At 43.6% G+C, this 19741-nt stretch overlaps 1 protein-coding gene across 2 annotated transcripts in view; it reads left to right on the top strand.

Annotated features, from left to right (window-relative positions):
- The window catches only part of phf2 (PHD finger protein 2), an 80424-nt gene that overhangs the window by 43900 nt on the left and 16783 nt on the right, over nt 1–19741 (top strand). For both annotated transcript variants that reach the window (XM_061728200.1, XM_061728199.1), the window contains exons 11-16: nt 3995–4084; nt 5062–5397; nt 5891–6007; nt 14418–14533; nt 14749–14927; nt 16058–16125. In XM_061728200.1, the coding sequence (XP_061584184.1) occupies nt 3995–4084; nt 5062–5397; nt 5891–6007; nt 14418–14533; nt 14749–14927; nt 16058–16125 (906 nt within the window). The remainder of the gene's footprint in view (nt 1–3994; nt 4085–5061; nt 5398–5890; nt 6008–14417; nt 14534–14748; nt 14928–16057; nt 16126–19741) is intronic.

Raw genomic sequence — 19741 nt, 5'->3', positions numbered from 1 at the left:
CTCAAGCCCCACAATACGGTTTGAAGTACATGCACGAAAATCGGTACACACCTGTATCATGGCGCAACTTAAAGAAAAGTCTCTTGGCGTCATGCCCGAAACCGAACAGGAAGTTGGCCATTTTGAATTAATTGTGTCATTTTGGCGAAATGTATGCCATTCCTTCGGGCAGTTAATTCAGCCCGAACCGTAACGTGCCCCCAAGTGTGTTATACATCAAAATGTGCGTCTCCATCCTGCGACACCACGCATTACTTTTCTCTTTCAAAAGCGTTACCGTGGCGACGCTAGACGCCAACAAGCGCACCCCCCCTTCATCTGATTGGTCCATATTTGATAGTTCCCCAAAAGGCACCAAATTTTGCACCCAAGCCAGGCCTGGCGAAAAATTTGGTATTTAATGGTTTGCATTAATGGGCGTGGCAAAATGGCTCAACAGCGCCCCCTTGAAAACTTTGTGCCTCAAGCCCCACAATACGGTTAGACGTACATGCACGAAAATCGGTACACACCTGTATCATGGCGCAACTTAAACAAAATGTGCGTCTCCATCCTGCGACTACACGCATGACTTTTCTCTTTCAAAAGTGTTACCGTGGCGACGCTAGACGCCAAAAGGCGCGCCCCCCCTTCATCTGATTGGTCCATATTTGATAGTCACCAAATTTTGTATGCAAGCCAGGCCTGGCGATACATTTGATATTTCATGGTTTGCATTAATGGGCGTGGCCTGGCGGCTCAACAGCGCCCCCTAGAATACTATTCTCTGCCATAACTTTTGAATGATTTGACATAGAGAGTTGTGGGTGGTGTCATGGGACTCGATATTGAGTCCTTGACCATAATTGGTGAAAATTAGCTCCGCCCCTTCTTCTGATTGGTTGTCCATATTTCCTGCTATAGATTTTGAACTGTTTTGACATAGAGAGTCGTGGGTGATGTCACCTGAATCGGTATTGAGTCCTTGAGCTTCATTGGCCTGAATTAGCCCCGCCCCTTCTTCTGATTGGTTCTCCCTATTTTCTACTATAACTTTTGAATGGTTTGACATAGAGAGTCGTGGGTGGTGTCATTGGACGCTGTATTGAGTCCTTGACCTTCTTTGGCCTGAATTAGCCCCGCCTCTTCTTCTGATTGGTTGTCCCGATTTTCTACCATAACTTTTGAATGGTTTGACATAGAGAGTCGTGGGTGGTGTCATCAGATTCTGTATGGAGTCCTTGACCTTCATTGGCCTGAATTAGCCCCGCCCATTCTTCTGATTGGTTGTCTCTTTTTTCTGCTATAACTTTTGAATGGTTTGACATAAGAAGTCGTGGGTGGTGTCATTTCTGATATGCTTATGGGGGGCGGTGGCCGTGAGTGCGTGATGAGCTGCTTGCAGCTTTAATTTTTTCTTTCTTTCTTTCTTCTGACAAAAGGAGGGCCTTTTTGCCCCCTTAAACGTGCCCAAAAAGTCACCAAATTTTGCACGCAAGAAAAATTTGATATTTAATGGTATGCATTAATGGGCTTGGCGAAATGGCTCAACAGCGCCCCCCGGAAAACTTTGTGCCTCAAGCCCCACAATACGGTTTGAAGTACATGCACGAAAATCGGTACACACCTGTATCATGGCGCAACTTAAAGAAAAGTCTCTTGGCGTCATGGCCGAAACCGAACAGGATGTCGGCCATTTTGAATTAATTGTGTCATTTCTGCAAAATTTATGCCATTCCTTCGGCAGTTAATACGGCCCGAACCGTAACGTGCACCCAAGTGTGTTATACATCAAAATGTGCGTCTCCATCCTGCGACTACGCGCATTACTTTTCTCTTTCAAAAGTGTTACCGTGGCAACGCTAGACGCCAAAAAGCGCGCCCCCCCCTCATCTGATTGGTCCATATTTGATAGTTCGCCAAAAGGCACCAAATTTGGTATTCAAGCCAGGCCTGGCGATAAATTTGATATTTAATGGTTTGCATTAATGGGCGTGGCAAAATGGCTCAACAGCGCCCCCTTGAAAACTTTGTGCCTCAAGCCCCACGATACGGTTTGACGTACATGCACAAAAATCGGTACACACCTTCGCAACTTAAAGAAAAGTCTCTTGGCGTCATGCCCGAAACCGAACAGGAAGTTGGCCATTTTGAATTAATTGTGTAATTTTGGCGCAATTTATGCCATTCCTTCGGCAATTAATGTCCCGGGTCCCGGGACCCCAGGACCCCGGGACCCCGGGACCCCGGGACCCCGGGACCCCGATACCCCGATACCCCGGTACCCCGGTAGTCGGATCCTGCTAGTCTGATCCTGATAGTCTGATCCTGATAGTCTGATCCTGCAATCCTGCTGGTCTGATCCTGCTAGTCTGATCCTGCTAGTCTGATCCTGCTAGTCTGATCCAGCTAGTCTGATCCTGCTGGTCTGATCCTGCTGGTCTGATCCTGCTGGTCTGATCCTGCTAGTCTGATCCTGATAGTCTGATCCAGCTAGTCTGATCCAGCTAGTCTGATCCAGCTAGTCTGATCCTGCTAGTCTGATCCTGCTAGTCTGATCCTGCTAGTCTGATCCTGCTAGTCTGATCCTGCTGGTCTGATCCTGCTGGTCTGATCCTGCTAGTCTGATCCAGCTGCAAAAGCTGCTTTTAGCTGCTTTTACCACCAATACTGTGTATAGTGGGGATGGTGCACTGCTCACCTCCACCTGGGACGTTTGAAGAAGGGGGGAAGTAGGGTGTGCTCCAATTCCAGAGGAATCACACTGCTCTTCTTCCCTTGTAAGGTCTATTCAGGTACTGGTACTGGAGAGGAGGATCTGCTGGATAGTCCAATCTACAGATTGAAGAGGAGCAATGTGGTTTTTGTCCTGGCTGTGGAACACTTTCAGCAGGGTCCTGGATGGGGAGTGGGGGTTTGCCCAACTAGTGCACATGTGTTTTATGTACTTGGAGAAGGCATTGGATGGTGTCCCTCAGGGACTCCTTTGGGGGGGGGATATGGGCTGCAAGGAGCCCTTATACGGGCTGTCTGGTCCCTAGAGATTTGGTGTCAGAGCTTCGTCTGCATTGTTAGCTGTAAATCAGACTTGATTCCAGCAGCGGTTGGACTCCACCAAGGCTGCCTTTTGTCACTGATTCTGTTCATTACTTTCATGGACAGAATTTCTAGGTGCAATCCAGGAGTGGAGGGGGTCGGGTCTGGGTCCTCAGAACTGGGTCTCTGCTGATGTGATTCTGTTGGCTTTATTAGGCCAAGACCTTCAACTCTCACTAGAGCCATTTTTAACCAAATTTGAAGTGGCTTGGATGAGAATCGAACACTTCCAAATCCAAGTCCATGGCCCTAAGTCAGAGAAGGGAGGAGCGCCCTCTCCGGGTTGGCAAACAGACACTGCCCCAAGTGGGGGAGTTTGAGAATCTCAGGGTCCTGTTCACGAGGGAGGAAAGAATGAAGCAGGAGATCAACTTCTAAATTTACCAGTCGGTCTACGTTTCTACTTTCACCTATGGTCACGAACCGTGTGTAGTGACCGAAAGAATGAGATTGTGGATACAAGCAGTAGAAATGAGCTTGCTCCACAGGATATCCAGGCTCTTCCTTAGAGATAGAAGCTCGGTCATCCGGGAGGATCAGAGTAGAGTCGCTGCTCCGTCCCACCAAAAGGAGCCATATGAGGGGGCTCAGGCATCTGGTGAGGATGCCTCCTGGACACCTCCCTGTTGAGGTGTTCTGGGCATGTCCCACTAGGAAGACACCCCGAGGAAGAGCCATGATATGCTGGAGGGACTACGTCCCTGGGCTGGGAACGCCTAGGGATCCCTTCACATGAGCTGGACCAAGTGGCCTCCCTGCTCACGCTACTGTCTCCACCACTGCAACTTGGATAAGCGTTAGGAAAATGGATGGATCTATGGATGGTCTCAGCCTGTCTTAGGGTACTAGTATAGGCATGTAAACAACATTGGGAGTTTTTACACTATCTTAAAAATGTTCTTTCCTTTGCTTGTAACAGGCTCTCCTGGAACATGAAGATGAGCTTCCAGAGAACATGAAACCATCACAACTCATTAAAGATCTTGCCAAAGAGATCAGACTGTCAGAGGTATTTGTTTGTGCCATTGGATCTGTTCAATAAGCATGAGTGTTTTTATTGTTTTGTTGTTCAGTTTCATGGTACGTTACAATGACTATAAATGGTTCTGATTATTCTGTTATGATGTCATACATGCGCGTGTGTGTTTGCATGTGTGTGTATGTTATCATAACAGAATAATACTTTTTTTTGTATGTTTTATATTATTTCACAAAGTTTCAAATCAATGGATTGTTCAGATCAGTAGAAACCTGGACCAGGACCTGGATCATAAGGGGGGTAGAAACCTGGACCAGGACCTGGATCATAAGGGGGTAGAAACCTGGACCAGAACCTGGATCACAAGGGGGACCAGATTAAATAAATAATTCATAAGAAATAATGGTCTTTGTAAAAAAAAAAAAAAAAAAAAAAAAAAAAAAGCAACCGTAAAGATTGATAACCTGGTAACCGTGGTGACACATGATTTAATACATGAATGTTGGAATTTTGGAGATTCACCCCAATTGTGAATTTTCAACCAATTAAACTCAATCTTCAAAGTCACTTCCACATTACTAAAATTCAACAAGGTTGGTTTTACATTTGGTCAATTTTTTTCAACCTCAATTAGGAAAAAAGTAAATATTTTACATTCAATTTATGGATGTAAATTAGATTTTTCTAACTGACGTGTACATATGTATTCTTTTTCTTTATCAAATGGGGTGGATACATTTGTTTTATAAGATAATAATCACTTAACGTTATTTTGACTATCAACCAAATATTCAAATGTCAGAAACTATAAGATTGTATCATGGTGCCATAAAGGATTACCTTAACTAATGAATAGTATCTTTATCACACTTTTCATTATTATTTTTAACTGATGATTGAATAGTTAATAATTCCATTCTCACTGCAGAGGATTTTCAATTATTTAACTGGATTTGATGGTAAGTTACAATAAAGTTCACAGCCAAGTTATTTTCTTTGACTTCCAGAATGCAACAAAAGCCATTAAGAGTGATGCAAACATGAAGATCCCTGTGGAGGAACCACCGTCCACGCACTGTGAGACTGACGAGCCAGTTTCTCAAGCACATATCCTGTCATCCAGTAGAGACAAGTCCAGGAAGAAAGCTTCCAAACCTCCCAAACCTCCAAAGATCCCCAAGGCTCCTAAGCTTCCTAAGGTACCGAAGGTCAAAGACGCAGGAAAGAAGAAAACGAAAAAGATAAAAGAGATGTCACCACCCCCTAAACCTTCCAGCTTTGCAGCTCTTGAGTCCCACGCAAAGGACATCTTAAGTAAAATGGACCAGCCAAATAAGACAAAGGTGAGTCAAGTTAGATGCATCAAATATTTATGTTGTTATTATCTGTGTTTTCATCTTATGAGAAAGTTTATATTTATCTTCCTGTAGAACGTTTGTTATAGAAGTTATCAATAATACCATACAAAGGTGAACAGAATTGACATACTGTTTACTATTTGGTCAGAGTTTAAATTGAAATGTAACGTAATTATGACATGTGAATTGTAAATAAATAAAAAATAAAAATGAATTTTTCAGAATTTAAAACCTATCTTTGTGACCTTGGTTCTCTGAGTAAAGAGACCTCTCCCTCCTGTGCATTGGCAATATCAAAACAGTTATGACAGACTAAGGCTGAGCATACAAACGTTCTTTTTCTGGTCCCCAACAATAAACACACAGGTTTAAATGGTCATCGTGAACGGGGACTAACAGACAGGAGTGTACACAGTTTCCCCCTTGTATTTGTTTGTGTGTTAACATGTGTCTGTCCATTATAACTTTTGATTTCCAGGCTTTTAAGAATGTCCTGAGCATGTCAGAGAAGGAAATATCAAAGCAGAACACAGTGGAAAAGTTTGAAATCAGAGATCAGAGTAAGAACAAGACTGAGGCAAAATGGAAGTATAAGGTAAGTTTTTATCATTATATATATGATAAAAATTAATTAATGACTGGTTGTTTTGAGCCAAAGGTATCAGAATCAGATCTTTATTGAATCATTGCTCATCCAAAAGTGATTTATTAACTTCACTTTAAAGCCTTATTTGTCAAAATATTGGGTGGATGATGAGCATTTGCAGTTCATCACCCACATACTCAGTTTTCTTCTTTGCTGCTCTAAAAGCCAACACAATAAGTTAAGCAATACTGCCTTGCAACTTCCTGTTTTGAGTCAGCAGCAGAGCATGTGAGCGGAGTGGAGCGGCGAGAAAGTCGCTCAAAGTCGCAAAACGCCGCTCCACCCATAACCGCTCAGCTCTCCAGTAACACTGCACCCCGCACCGCTCCTCGCACCGCTCGCCGCACCGCTCCACGCACCGCTCCACGCACCGCTCCACGCACCGCTCCACGCACCGCTCCACGCACCGCTCCAAAAATGTTTGCATGCATATAAAATGCACATGTGCACATGAGAGAGAGAGAGAGAGAGAGACAGAGAGAGAGAGAGAGAGAGAGAGAAACAATTACGCAGAGCCAACATACGTTTTAAAGTCCAAAAAATAGATATTTACTGACAAGAAAAAATAAGACAATAATTTCACGGAATTAGCTGGTTTAATACACTTTTGTTTATTAACCTTTCCCAAAACAATTTTTCATTCACTGTTCTCCTCCTATTTTTATACTTTCAATGTCTAAAAGAACTAAAGAAGAACAACAATATTTTCAGAATATAAAATATTTATTTTAAACAACACTTTGATAAAAGATCTTAAGGTGCAAAACACTCAAATTAAACGAATATGGCATGAATGAAGGTTCTGTTTGCAGGCTTAGTTAACAATAAGGCTAAAAACCGAACAAAACGTGCCTTTTAAAGTGCCTAAATCAAAGCCTGCATTAACTGAGCTGGATCGGGACATTTTTCTTAAAGTTCTTTTGAGTTCACTTTCAAAAACACCAGTTTGGCCAAAGTCGGGGGCTTCAGACTCATGCGGTGGTTTGTGGAGAGGTTTGTGGGATATGTTTGGACACGCATCGGGGCCGTGATATGAGGGGTAACGGAGTGAAACTGGAGCGGGATGACACCCCGCTCCACCCGAATCATCCTAGAAAAAAAACTCCCGCCTGCGCTCCTTTCAAAATTTGCCGCTCCACTCCTCGCTCGCTCACGCTCAGCTCCGCTCACATGCTCTGGTGAACCAATGGCAGTTAGTTGTTAGATAGGGCCAGAGCTATGTAGCATGGCCATTACTTTGCCAATATGTTGTTATTTTAGGCTGGAAAACTGTGATGTGGCTGACGTTTCCAGAGGTGGCATGAATCTTGAGAAAAATAACATGAGCAAGCTTCTTTAGCATTTAGAAGCCAGCATGAGTTCACCAACTAAAAGGAAAAGAGTCAAACTGAACTCTGATTTTAGAAATGAGAGAAATCCCCCAAAGAAAGCCAGAAACCAGGATCCATGACAGGCAAAACCTTTTTGGATTGGATGGCCAACCCCTTTTGGTTGTTGAAAATGTTGGCTTTCACCTTGTAAATGAACATCTGGAGCCACGGTAGAGTTTCCCACGTCATAATTACATCTGTGAAATTGCTCATGCCAAACAATATAAGACTGATCATATTTCATGTCAACTAAAACAAATGCAGTCGATTTGCTTTACGACAGACATTTGGATGGGTTAAAATTTAAGTTAGTTGTTGCTGCACCTTCTGTTTAATTCCATTTTTTTTTCATTTAATACATAACATTTATTTATTTATTTTTTTTTTTTTTATTGTTTAATTTTTTATTAAAAACTAAAAATAACACTGGTGTCAGTAGTCAGTATTGTCCAAGAAATAAAGCCTTGGTATATATTAATCAGTATTGGAAAGAAAACAATTGTATCAGAAAATGATGATGATGATGATGATGATGATGATGATGATGATGATCAAATCAAATCAAATCAAACTTTATTTGTAAAGCACCTTTCATACAAAAAATGTAACACAAAGTGCTTTTCATAAAACATAAACATAAAATGTATTAATGCCCCCCCCTCCCTGCACACACACAGACAGACACACACAGACACACGGTGTAGACATGGCTGAGCACAGAGGATCCAGGTGAGGAAACGGTAATAGGGAGCCGTCCAGGCCAGGAAGTCTCATAGCCCGCAGCTACAAGGGGGGGGGGGCCCACAGAGACCATCCCGGCCCGGACGGATAGAGGAGTCCACACCACAGCGGTGAAGCCGTGGTGCAGAGCTCCACAACCATCCAGGCCAGAACCACCCCCAGGACGACCCCCTGCAGACCAGAGTCACTCCCAGCATGGAGGCTCCCCATGAGGAAACACTGGAGCTAAAAGCTGCAAGAAAGCAGGATAAAATACACTAATAGAGTTTAAAAAGTATAACATAACGTAAAATCCTAAAAGTATGTCTAAAAAGCAAGACATTAAAAACTAAAGGAATAAGACAGTAAAATGTATAAAGTAGACCATAAATAACGACTAAAATATTTAGATAAAACATTAAGATAAAACAATGAAAATAAATTATGATAAAAAAAAGGATAAACTAAATATAAAACAGAGCAGTAAGATCCAATAAAAATAAGGGTGAGCATAAAAAATGTAAAAGAGTTAAATGAGTCAGTTAAAAGCCTGATTAAAGAGATGGGTCTTGAGCCTGAGTTGAAACATCAACAGTCTCTGCGGCCCTGAGGTTCTCCGGGAGGCTGTTCCACAATCGGGGACCATAAAAACTGAATGCCGCCTCCCCGTGTGTCCTGGTTCTAACTTTTGGTATGGTTAAAAGGCCAGCCCCGGAGGACCTCAGGGTCCGTGAGGGTCGATAGGGTAAAAGTAGTGCAGACAAATAAGAAGGCCCAAGACCATTAAGACACTTAAAAACTAGTAAAATAACCTTAAAATCAACCCTGAAGCGGACGGGGAGCCAATGCAGCGATTTTAAAACAGGTGTAATGTGCTCCCGCCCTCTGGTCCTCGTCAGCACGCGTGCGGCTGAGTTCTGTAGTAATTGTAGATTGTACATGTTCTTTTTGGGAAGACCAGAGAGCAGGGCGTTACAGTAATCTAAACGACTAGAGATAAAAGCATGCATTAGCACCTCCGTACTGGCCTGAGAGAGAAATGGGCGGACTCTGGCTATATTCTTAAGATGGTAAAAACCTATCTTTGTTATGTTTTTAATATGTGGAATAAAAGTGAGCTCAGAGTCAAAAATCATGCCCAGATTTTAACTGATTTTGAGGGTTTAAAATCCTGTAACTTTGGTAAAAGTTTCTCTCTCTGGCCTTCGGGACCGATGAGTAAAACCTCTGTTTTGCCCTGGTTGAGCTGTAGGAAGTTTGCTGCCATCCATGACTTGATGTCTGAAATACAGTTAAAAAGGGCATCAATTGGCCCAGTGTCATCAGGAGACACGGCGATGTACAGTTGCGTATCGTCAGCGTAACTATGGAAGCTGATGCCGTGTCTCCTGATGACGTCCCCAAGGGGCAGCACGTACAGATTAAAAAGAGTTGGACCTAAAATTGACCCTTGGGGAACCCCACACCTTATCTTATAGATTCCTGAGGAACATGTATCCATACTTACGAAGAAACTACGATCAGTGAGGTAGGACGTGAACCATTTAAGAACAGTACCAGAGAGGCCGACCAGGTGCTTCAGTCTGTTTAATAAAATGTGATGGTCTACTGTATCGAAGGCGGCGGTTAGATCCAGCAGAACCAAGACTGTGAGTTTTTGGTTATCTAAATTGCACCTGATGTCATTTAAAATCTTTAAAAGTGCTGTCTCTGTACTGTGGTTCAACCTAAAACCGGACTGATGAGCCTCTAAAATGTGTGTTGAGTTTAAAAATTAATTCACTTGATTAAAAACAAGTTTTTCTAAAATTTTACTTAAAAACGGTAAGTTGGATACAGGCCGGTAGTTATTTAAAACATTGGGGTCCAACCCACTCTTCTCCAGAAGGGGCTTCACCACCGCCGTTTTAAAGGCGGTGGGGAAGACACCCGTCTGAAGAGAACAGTTGACCAAATACAAAAGCTGTTCCTCAAAGAATCCATAGAGTGTTTTAAAAAACGGTGTGGGAATGGGGTCTAAAAGGCAGGTTGTGGGCTTTACCTTGGAGAAAACTCTACAAAGTGTCCCCGCATCAACCAAGGCAAAACTCTCCAGTGTTTCGTCAGGTAAAAGCACTGATCCAGGTGTGTTAAGAGTTAAAATCTGTTGAGATAAAAGACTGGATCTAATGTCATCAATTTTACCCCTGAAGTGGTCTGCAAAATCCTCACAGTAATGGTCTGTTGCTGTTTTATGGGATCTGTCAAGGTTTCCATTTGTCAAAAAATCTATTGTGGAGAATAGGAATTTGGAATTGTTTTTGTTATTTAAAATTAAGTTTTTGAAATGTGAAGTTCTTGCTTTTTTAATAGTATTATTGTTGTTTTTAAGGAGTTGGCATAAAATTTCATAATGTATGGTTAATTTTGATTTCCTCCATCTCCTTTCAGCACTCCTGCAGTTTCTTTTTAGTTTCTTTATTTCCTCAGTTCTCAATGGGGGTGTAGGTTTTCTGCTAATTCTTTTGGTTAAAATCGGAGCCACTGAGTCCAGCGTTGTTTTGAGTATTTTGTTAAAATTGTCAACGATAAAATCACAGGGTGCTGGTAAAATCTCTGCAGGAGTGTTCTGTAAAATCTGGATAAAATTTGCAGCCACTTCAGGAGTTAGGTTACGTTTCCTCACCGTTCTCACCGGGGCCTCCCGCTGGTTAAAACTGGTGATGTTAAAAAACACGCAGAAATGATCAGACACAGCCAGGTCTACAACAGAGCACGCACCCAGGGACAGGCCGTAGGTTATGACCAGGTCCAGGGTGCGCCCCCTGCTGTGGGTCGGCTGTGTGACATGTTGCTTAAAATCTAAACAGTTTAAAAGGTTTAAAAATTCTCTGGATACTGGGTCTGAGATGTTGTCTAAGTGCAGATTAAAATCACCAGTTATTAAGATCCTGTTGTAGGAGGTGTGAATAATTGATAAAAGTTCAGAGAATTGGCTGATAAAACAGGTGGAATACTGGGGGGGTCTGTAGGCTGTTATGCAAAGAATGATGATGATGATGATGATGATGATGATGATGATGATGATGATGATGATGATGATGATGATGATGATGACAGGAAGAGAAGGAAATGGAGAAGGAAAAGAAGAGCATGTGATCCCAAAAAAACAACATACTGTTAAAACATAGTAACTAAAACTAGAGGTGTCAAATTAGCGCGTTAATTACTTACAGGCATATTGTCTTGCGCATTATGTTTTTTAATTGCTTAATCTATTTTTCAAGCTTTAACTTTACTTTTTCTGTTTGCGAGTTACCTTTATTATGAAATCTGTGTTTGTGCAGTGGCTTCTTGTGCTTGAGTTGTTGGAGGTGGAAAACAACGGTCAGTCCCAGCTTGAAGGGACATTGATTGTCTGTCCCTGTGTTTGGGCGTGTTTAGCTACGCTGGTTTCTCCCATTGTAGCTGGACAGGCCTGGGGGGGCCGTGAGGAGCGGAGAAGAGAAGTGAAAATGGAGGAGTATGTGAAAGTTGTCGGTCGATTTTTAAAACCCCCCAAGGGCTCCATTGATAAAGATAGAGTTAAATGTGTTCTTTGTGGAAAGGACTTTGCTCACCACCGAAGCAGCTCAGGTTTGGCCTCCCACATAAACGCAAAGCACCCGGTCGCGAGCGCAGCCACAGCTAACGTTAGCAGCAAAGATGTTAGCAGTTTATAAAACTACAACAACGCTCTTCCTCAACTAAACTGGAGGACAGAATCCCGCGCATGCGCTGAGAGGCTGGGGAATGTTCTTGCCAAGTGGATGTACACGGCTAGGACTGCATCTGTTCAAGTCTCTCAATTTAAAAATAAATAAATAACTTTATAAAGGCACTTTTTGTGTTATTGTTTTATATCAATCTTTTGATCTGCCACAATAATGTAATGAGTTTAAAGGAAAACACCTCAGGTTGAGGGCTTTTATCAGCAATTTTTAGGTGAGATTAAAAAAGAGATTAATTAGTTTAATTAATTAATTAATAACAGATCTTAATTAATTAATCGCTCAATTTTTATAATCGCTTGACAGCACTAACTAAAACATACTACTACAATTTGATTGGACCAGATTGAGCCATCTGCATACTTAGTGAGAGTGTTGTGGATGGGGGTGCAGTCTGAGGTGTTACCCTGCATTCACACTGACCCTGCATTCACACTGAAAGCGTCAGAAATCTCCTGACAGCATCTCGCTGCTTGGAGCATTCACACTGAAAGCAGCGTGTACTGTCGACGCCTGCAGTGGGCGGGGCTAAAGCTGCAGTGGGTGGGGCTAAAGCTGCAGTGGGCGGGGCTAAAGCTGCAGTGGACGGGGCTAAAGCTGCAGTGGACGGGGCTAAAGCTGCAGTGGGCGGGGCTAAAGCTGCAGTGGACGGGGCTAAAGCTGCAGTGGGTGGGGCTAAAGCTGCAGTGGGTGGGGCTAAAGCTGCAGTGGGCGGGGCTAAAGCTGCGCTGCAGAACTGGAGGGAACAGTGGGAACAGCCTACTCATATAGCATACACATCTTCAGTTTCCTATTTCACCATAGATCACACTTTGGGATGCCTTCTTTATATTTTAGCGTTATTTCCGCGTAGATAAGAGTGAGTTTGATGCTCCTTAACAAGTTTGGTCCGCGGATCAACATCAACCGCCAGAGTCTTTGCTCCCGGTGAACCATAAATCCGCCTAGGCTGATTTATGGTTCCGCGTCACACCAACGCAGAACCGACAGCGTAGGGTACGCGGCGACGCACACCGTACCGCAACCTTACGCCGTCGATTTGACGCGGAACCATAATTCAGGCGAAGCTGCAGTCTGTCTGCGGTGATCACGGACACACTGGGTCGGAGCGGATTTGGTCATGATGTTTAAACTGTGTTTTGTGATCAATAAGCACGGTTTTTAATTATTTTGGGTTGGATCAATGTAGCAAATAAAATCGTTGGGACCATCCAGCTCCTGAACCATCAGATACGTGTTTCACATGAGCAGTTCAGGTAAAAACGGCAGTCAAATCAGCAAAAATGTCATTTTGCTGGATGAAATATATTAATTCCAGATAAAATAAGTTTGTTATTGCACAGCTCTGCTCCTGTTTGTGTGAACATGAAAGTACAATCTGCATTGAGGCTTCTCGCTTCGGGAATCCCGGTCTGTGATTGGACGCTGCCTCGGCGTCGCCGCTGCTCATTTGCATAAAGTTCAGATTTTTCAACTTCAAATTGACGCTCTGCTCCCGCCGGTCCCGCCGCTCCTCGACGCGCGTTTTCATAGACAATGAATGGCAGCCAGCTGCCTATGACGCCCGTGACGCTTTCAGTGTGAACGCAGAGCTAGGGTGAACAGCAGGGGGCCCAGCATGCAGCCTTGAGGGGCACCAGCGCTGAGTGAGAGAGGTGCAGAAGTGTGGGGGCCAACTATGACCGTCAAAAAGTCCTTAAGGGGGGATTGTGTGTGTCTGTGCATGGACAGGGACTGTATCAGAGCTGATTGTGGTGGTGTCTGTAGATTCTGGGATAGTGGGCCTATCTCACTGTAGAGGAGCTACAGTGGTTAGAAAAAGGCTGGTCTGAAGGCACTCCCAGGCCTCTGGAGCTCCCAGGCCTCTGGAGCTCCCAGGCCTCTGGAGCCTCTGGAGCTCCCGGGCCTCTGGAGCTCCCAGGCCTCTGGAGCTCCCAGGCCTCTGGAGCCTCTGGAGCTCCCGGGCCTCTGGAGCTCCCAGGCCTCTGGAGCTCCCAGGCCTCTGGAGCCTCTGGAGCTCCCAGGCCTCTGAAGCTCCCGGGCCTCTGGAGCTCCCAGGCCTCTGGAGCCTCTGGAGCTCCCAGGCCTCTGGAGCTCCCAGGCCTCTGGAGCCTCTGGAGCTCCCAGGTCTCTGGAGCTCCCAGGCCTCTGGAGAACGGAGGTGCGCCGCAGTGTAGCGTCATCGTCCATATATTGATTTGGCATTGGTTTTACATCAGATGCCTTTCCTGACACGACCCCAACAACACGGGAGAACACAGATACACAGTTCATGACAACCAAGATAGTATTTCTTTCTGTAAGAATTTTTTTTTTCAAAAGCAGTGGCCAGTAAATGCATTTAAACTTTTACCGCAACAAGACTGAATCTTTCAGTCTTATAACTCTACTTACAGAGGTGTCACTATTACATAATTGATAAACTAACATCTTTCCATTTTAGTGTGCCATTCGCTTCATTTTCTGTTGGACACATTTATTTATGAGTTTGTTGGTTTTATTTTTATTGTAATGTTACAGAACAGTAAACCTGATTCCCTGCTGAAAATGGAGGAGGAGTGCAAATTTGACAGAACACCACCATCAGTCAACAAAGAAAGATTCAGCTTCTCTATGTCTCATATGAAAGTGCCAAGGTATGCATAGAAATGTCATGATTTCATTATAATTATTTCATGATGGATCTCTGAAGAACATGTCAGCACTCAAAAGTGGTCTTTTGTGGTGATTATTGAGTTATGTAGCTATCAGCACCAAACCAATTAGAGCTACATCATTCAAGGAGCTCTGTCTGTGAATACCTGGCTGACCCTTGTATCCCTCTCTTTTTAACCTGTGGTTTCCTTTTCAGCTCCAAGATGCTAAAACCTCAAACCAACTCAAGTATTTTTGGATCCTTACAAAACCTTAAAGAGGACAAACCCAAGCCAGTGAGAGATGAATATGAGTATGTTTCAGATGAAGGAGAGCTGAAAATTGATGAATTCCCTATCAGGCGGAAAAAGAATACCGTTAAGAGAGGTCTTTCCTGTGAGTATTTTAGGCTAACTAGTGTTGTGTTTCAGTATACTGTGGTTGGGTAGAAATCTTGACTATTGAATACCGCATGAATACCAATTTAAATACTCACTATATATTGGCATACCCTAATTTACATTCAGTATGTATTGTTTTTGAGGACTATACTAAAAGAAAAATCAATTGTTTTTGTACATTAACTCCTTAGGATCTGGCATACACATATGTGGACGTATTTGATTTCTGGACGGGGGTCCAAGACAACATTTACAAAATTGCACTTGGTCATAGGAAGTTAAAAGGGGCCAAAACTAACCAGGCCTTCAAATTCTCTGAATCACATCAATGATTTGTTTGTTTTGAAATAGTTTAAAGTAGTTCTGGTTTTCAGCAACTAAGCTTGCTAGAGAAAAAGATGCTCATACATGCCTATGTAGCTTGATTATGCTCAGTTTATTTGCTGTGCAAGATACAGCTGGTTTCTTCACTGTGACTAGCCATAAGTAATATCAATAACAAATATGACACAAATGTTCAGGCTATTAGTTTTAAGTTATGAGTTATAACTTAATTAAAAAAAAGGTTTATGGTATTAACAAACCCAGCCACATTGGTGTTTGAAAATACGGTGGCCCAGATGGGGTGGGGGGTCCGGCCGGAATAACGTGATCCTTCCACGCGCTACGTCTGGCCGGAGAAACCCCACCCTGTCTGGTGAAAAGAAGCTGCTCATCCTCAGGTTAAGGAGGAGACCTGAGCCCAGTTAGGAACTCCCGGGATTGGTAGAGGGAGCAACGCCCAGGACTGACTTAGGAAGGAGCACTGGGGGGAACATGGGTAAAAAATCAGAAATAAAAATATGTATATAAAAAAAAGAAAATGTGGTGGCCCCAGATAGTAGTTAGTTTTACACAAATTATTTGCGTGAATAAAATAAGAGACTTGAATGAAAATATAACAGTGTATTATTATTATAAGTTTTATAAGTATACACTTATAAAACTCTGTATAGAATTGTTTTGTTAGTAGTACAACAACTGTGCATTCCAATAAACATCTAAATCCAGTCCAACGGCATTCTGAATGAATATTTAGAGTTTGTTTTATGCAGTTGTTCAGTGATTAAATCTTTTTTCCCCCAGTTTTAACGGACATCATAGACCCCCTTCAGCCAGCGAAAAAAACAAAGTTTCAGTCCTTGGTGACCAAGGTATGTATCCTCCATCACCTTTTTTGAGCAATAACTTTGCTAAAAACAGAGTGAACACATTTTTAAGTTACATTGTGCTGCTTTAAAGCAGCACAATGTAACTTTCAGCTTTTGTTGAGTTTGGCAGCTCCTTTGGACAAAAGCGGTAGTGCTTTACCAGTAGTGTGGCAGGGTTCCTACCATGCTCCTCAAAGTTACATAGTGCCAGTGAAGGCGATACAGACCCCTCAGACCATGACAGAGGTTCATTAAACCTGTTGGAAGTTGATGTTCCATCACAATGATGATGATGAAATATTACATTAAGGTGGAAATATTACATTAAGGTGGTTACATAGTGCTGCTTTAAATGCCTTCACCAAGTCATCAAAGCACATGTGGACTGGTTGGGCAAACTCCGTACGCCTTCCCCAGGACCTGCTGGAGCTGTAGCGCTGGGGTCCGTTTCACAAAGCAGGTTTAGTGAAAACTCTGAGTCTGTTAACCCTGAAATGAGGGAAACTCTGAGTTTTGCATTTCACAAAGGGAGGTAACTCAAACCAGAGAAAGAGAGGTAACTCTAGCCTGTTTCACAAAGAGAGGTAACTTAAGCTCTCGGTCAGTTACCGTAGTAACAGACTCTCTGAACCTAACCTGGTCAGTTACCGTAGTAACAGACTCTCTGAACCTAACCTGGTCAGTTACCGTAGTAACAGACTCTCTGAACCTAACCTGGTCAGTTACCGTAGTAACAGACTCTCTGAACCTAACCTGGTCAGTTACCGTAGTAACAGACGCTCTGAACCTAACCTGGTCAGTTACCGTAGTAACAGACTCTCTGAACCTGGTCAGTTACCGTAGTAACAGACTCTCTGAATCTAACCTGGTCAGTTACCGTAGTAACACACTCTCTGAACCTAACCTGGTCAGTTACCGTAGTAACAGACGCTCTGAATCTAACCTGGTCAGTTACCGTAGTAACAGGCTCTCTGAACCTAACCTGGTCAGTTACCGTAGTAACAGACTCTCTGAACCTAACCTGGTCAGTTACCGTAGTAACAGACTCTCTGAACCTAACCTGGTCAGTTACCGTAGTAACAGACTCTCTGAACCTAACCTGGTCAGTTACCGTAGTAACAGACTCTGAACCTAACCTGGTCAGTTACCGTAGTAACAGACTCTCTGAACCTAACCTGGTCAGTTACCGTAGTAACAGACTCTCTGAACCTAACCTGGTCAGTTACCGTAGTAACAGACTCTCTGAACCTAACCTTGTCAGTTACCGTAGTAACAGACTCTCTGAACCTAACCTGGTCAGTTACCGTAGTAACAGACTCTCTGAATCTAACCTGGTCAGTTACCGTAGTAACAGACTCTCTGAACCTGGTCAGTTACCGTAGTAACAGACTCTCTGAACCTAACCTGGTCAGTTACCGTAGTAACAGACTCTCTGAATCTAACCTGGTCAGTTACCGTAGTAACAGACTCTCTGAACCTAACCTGGTCAGTTACCGTAGTAACAGACTCTCTGAATCTAACCTGGTCAGTTACCGTAGTAACAGACTCTATGAACCTAACCTGGTCAGTTACCGTGGTAACAGACTCTCTGAATCTAACCTGGTCAGTTACCGTAGTAACAGACTCTCTGAACCTAACCTGGTCAGTTACCGTAGTAACAGACTCTCTGAACCTAACCTGGTCAGTTACCGTAGTAACAGACTCTGAACCTAACCTGGTCAGTTACCGTAGTAACAGACGCTCTGAACCTGGTCAGTTACCGTAGTAACAGACTCTCTGAACCTAACCTGGTCGGTTACCGTAGTAACAGACTCTCTGAACCTAACCTGGTCAGTTACCGTAGTAACAGACTCTCTGAATCTAACCTGGTCAGTTACCGTAGTAACAGACTCTCTGAACCTAACCTGGTCAGTTACCGTAGTAACAGACTCTCTGAACCTAACCTGGTCAGTTACCGTAGTAACAGGCTCTCTGAACATAACCTGGTCAGTTACCGTAGTAACAGACTCTCTGAACCTAACCTGGTCAGTTACCGTAGTAACAGACGCTCTGAACCTAACCTGGTCAGTTACCGTAGTAACAGACTCTCTGAACGTAACCTGGTCGGTTACCGTAGTAACAGGCTCTCTGAACATAACCTGGTCAGTTACCGTAGTAACAGGCTCTCTGAACCTAACCTGGTCAGTTACCGTAGTAACAGGCTCTCTGAACCTAACCTGGTCAGTTACCGTAGTAACAGACTCTCTGAACCTAACCTGGTCAGTTACCGTAGTAACAGACTCTCTGAACCTAACCTGGTCAGTTACCGTAGTAACAGACTCTGAACCTAACCTGGTCAGTTACCGTAGTAACAGACTCTCTGAACCTAACCTGGTCAGTTACCGTAGTAACAGACTCTGAACCTAACCTGGTCAGTTACCGTAGTAACAGACTCTCTGAACCTAACCTGGTCAGTTACCGTAGTAACAGACTCTCTGAACCTAACCTGGTCAGTTACCGTAGTAACAGACTCTGAACCTAACCTGGTCAGTTACCGTAGTAACAGACGCTCTGAACCTGGTCAGTTACCGTAGTAACAGACTCTCTGAACCTAACCTGGTCAGTTACCGTAGTAACAGACTCTCTGAACCTAACCTGGTCAGTTACCGTAGTAACAGACTCTCTGAACCTAACCTGGTCAGTTACCGTAGTAACAGGCTCTCTGAATCTAACCTGGTCAGTTACCGTAGTAACAGACTCTCTGAACCTAACCTGGTCAGTTACCGTAGTAACAGACTCTCTGAATCTAACCTGGTCAGTTACCGTAGTAACAGACTCTCTGAACCTAACCTGGTCAGTTACCGTAGTAACAGGCTCTCTGAACCTAACCTGGTCAGTTACCGTAGTAACCTGGTCAGTTACCGTAGTAACAGACGCTCTGAACCTAACCTGGTCAGTTACCGTAGTAACAGACTCTCTGAACCTAACCTGGTCAGTTACCGTAGTAACAGGCTCTCTGAACCTAACCTGGTCAGTTACCGTAGTAACCTGGTCAGTTACCGTAGTAACAGACTCTCTGAACCTAACCTGGTCAGTTACCGTAGTAACACACTCTCTGAACCTAACCTGGTCAGTTACCGTAGTAACAGACTCTCTGAACCTAACCTGGTCAGTTACCGTAGTAACAGACTCTCTGAATCTAACCTGGTCAGTTACCGTAGTAACAGACTCTCTGAACCTAACCTGGTCAGTTACCGTAGTAACAGGCTCTCTGAACCTAACCTGGTCAGTTACCGTAGTAACAGACTCTCTGAACCTAACCTTGTCAGTTACCGTAGTAACAGCCTCTCTGAACCTAACCTGGTCAGTTACCGTAGTAACAGACGCTCTGAATCTAACCTGGTCAGTTACCGTAGTAACAGACTCTCTGAACCTAACCTGGTCAGTTACCGTAGTAACAGACTCTCTGAACCTAACCTGGTCAGTTACCGTAGTAACAGACGCTCTGAACCTAACCTGGTCAGTTACCGTAGTAACAGACTCTCTGAACCTAACCTGGTCAGTTACCGTAGTAACAGACTCTCTTAATCTAACCTGGTCAGTTACCGTAGTAACAGACTCTCTGAACCTAACCTGGTCA

The sequence above is a fragment of the Cololabis saira genome, chromosome 8 (genome assembly GCF_033807715.1).
Source record: "Cololabis saira isolate AMF1-May2022 chromosome 8, fColSai1.1, whole genome shotgun sequence".
NCBI classification, from domain to species: domain Eukaryota; kingdom Metazoa; phylum Chordata; class Actinopteri; order Beloniformes; family Belonidae; genus Cololabis; species Cololabis saira.
The sequence above is the reverse complement of the archived record's forward strand: the minus strand, read 5'-3'. Positions and strand labels throughout refer to the sequence as shown.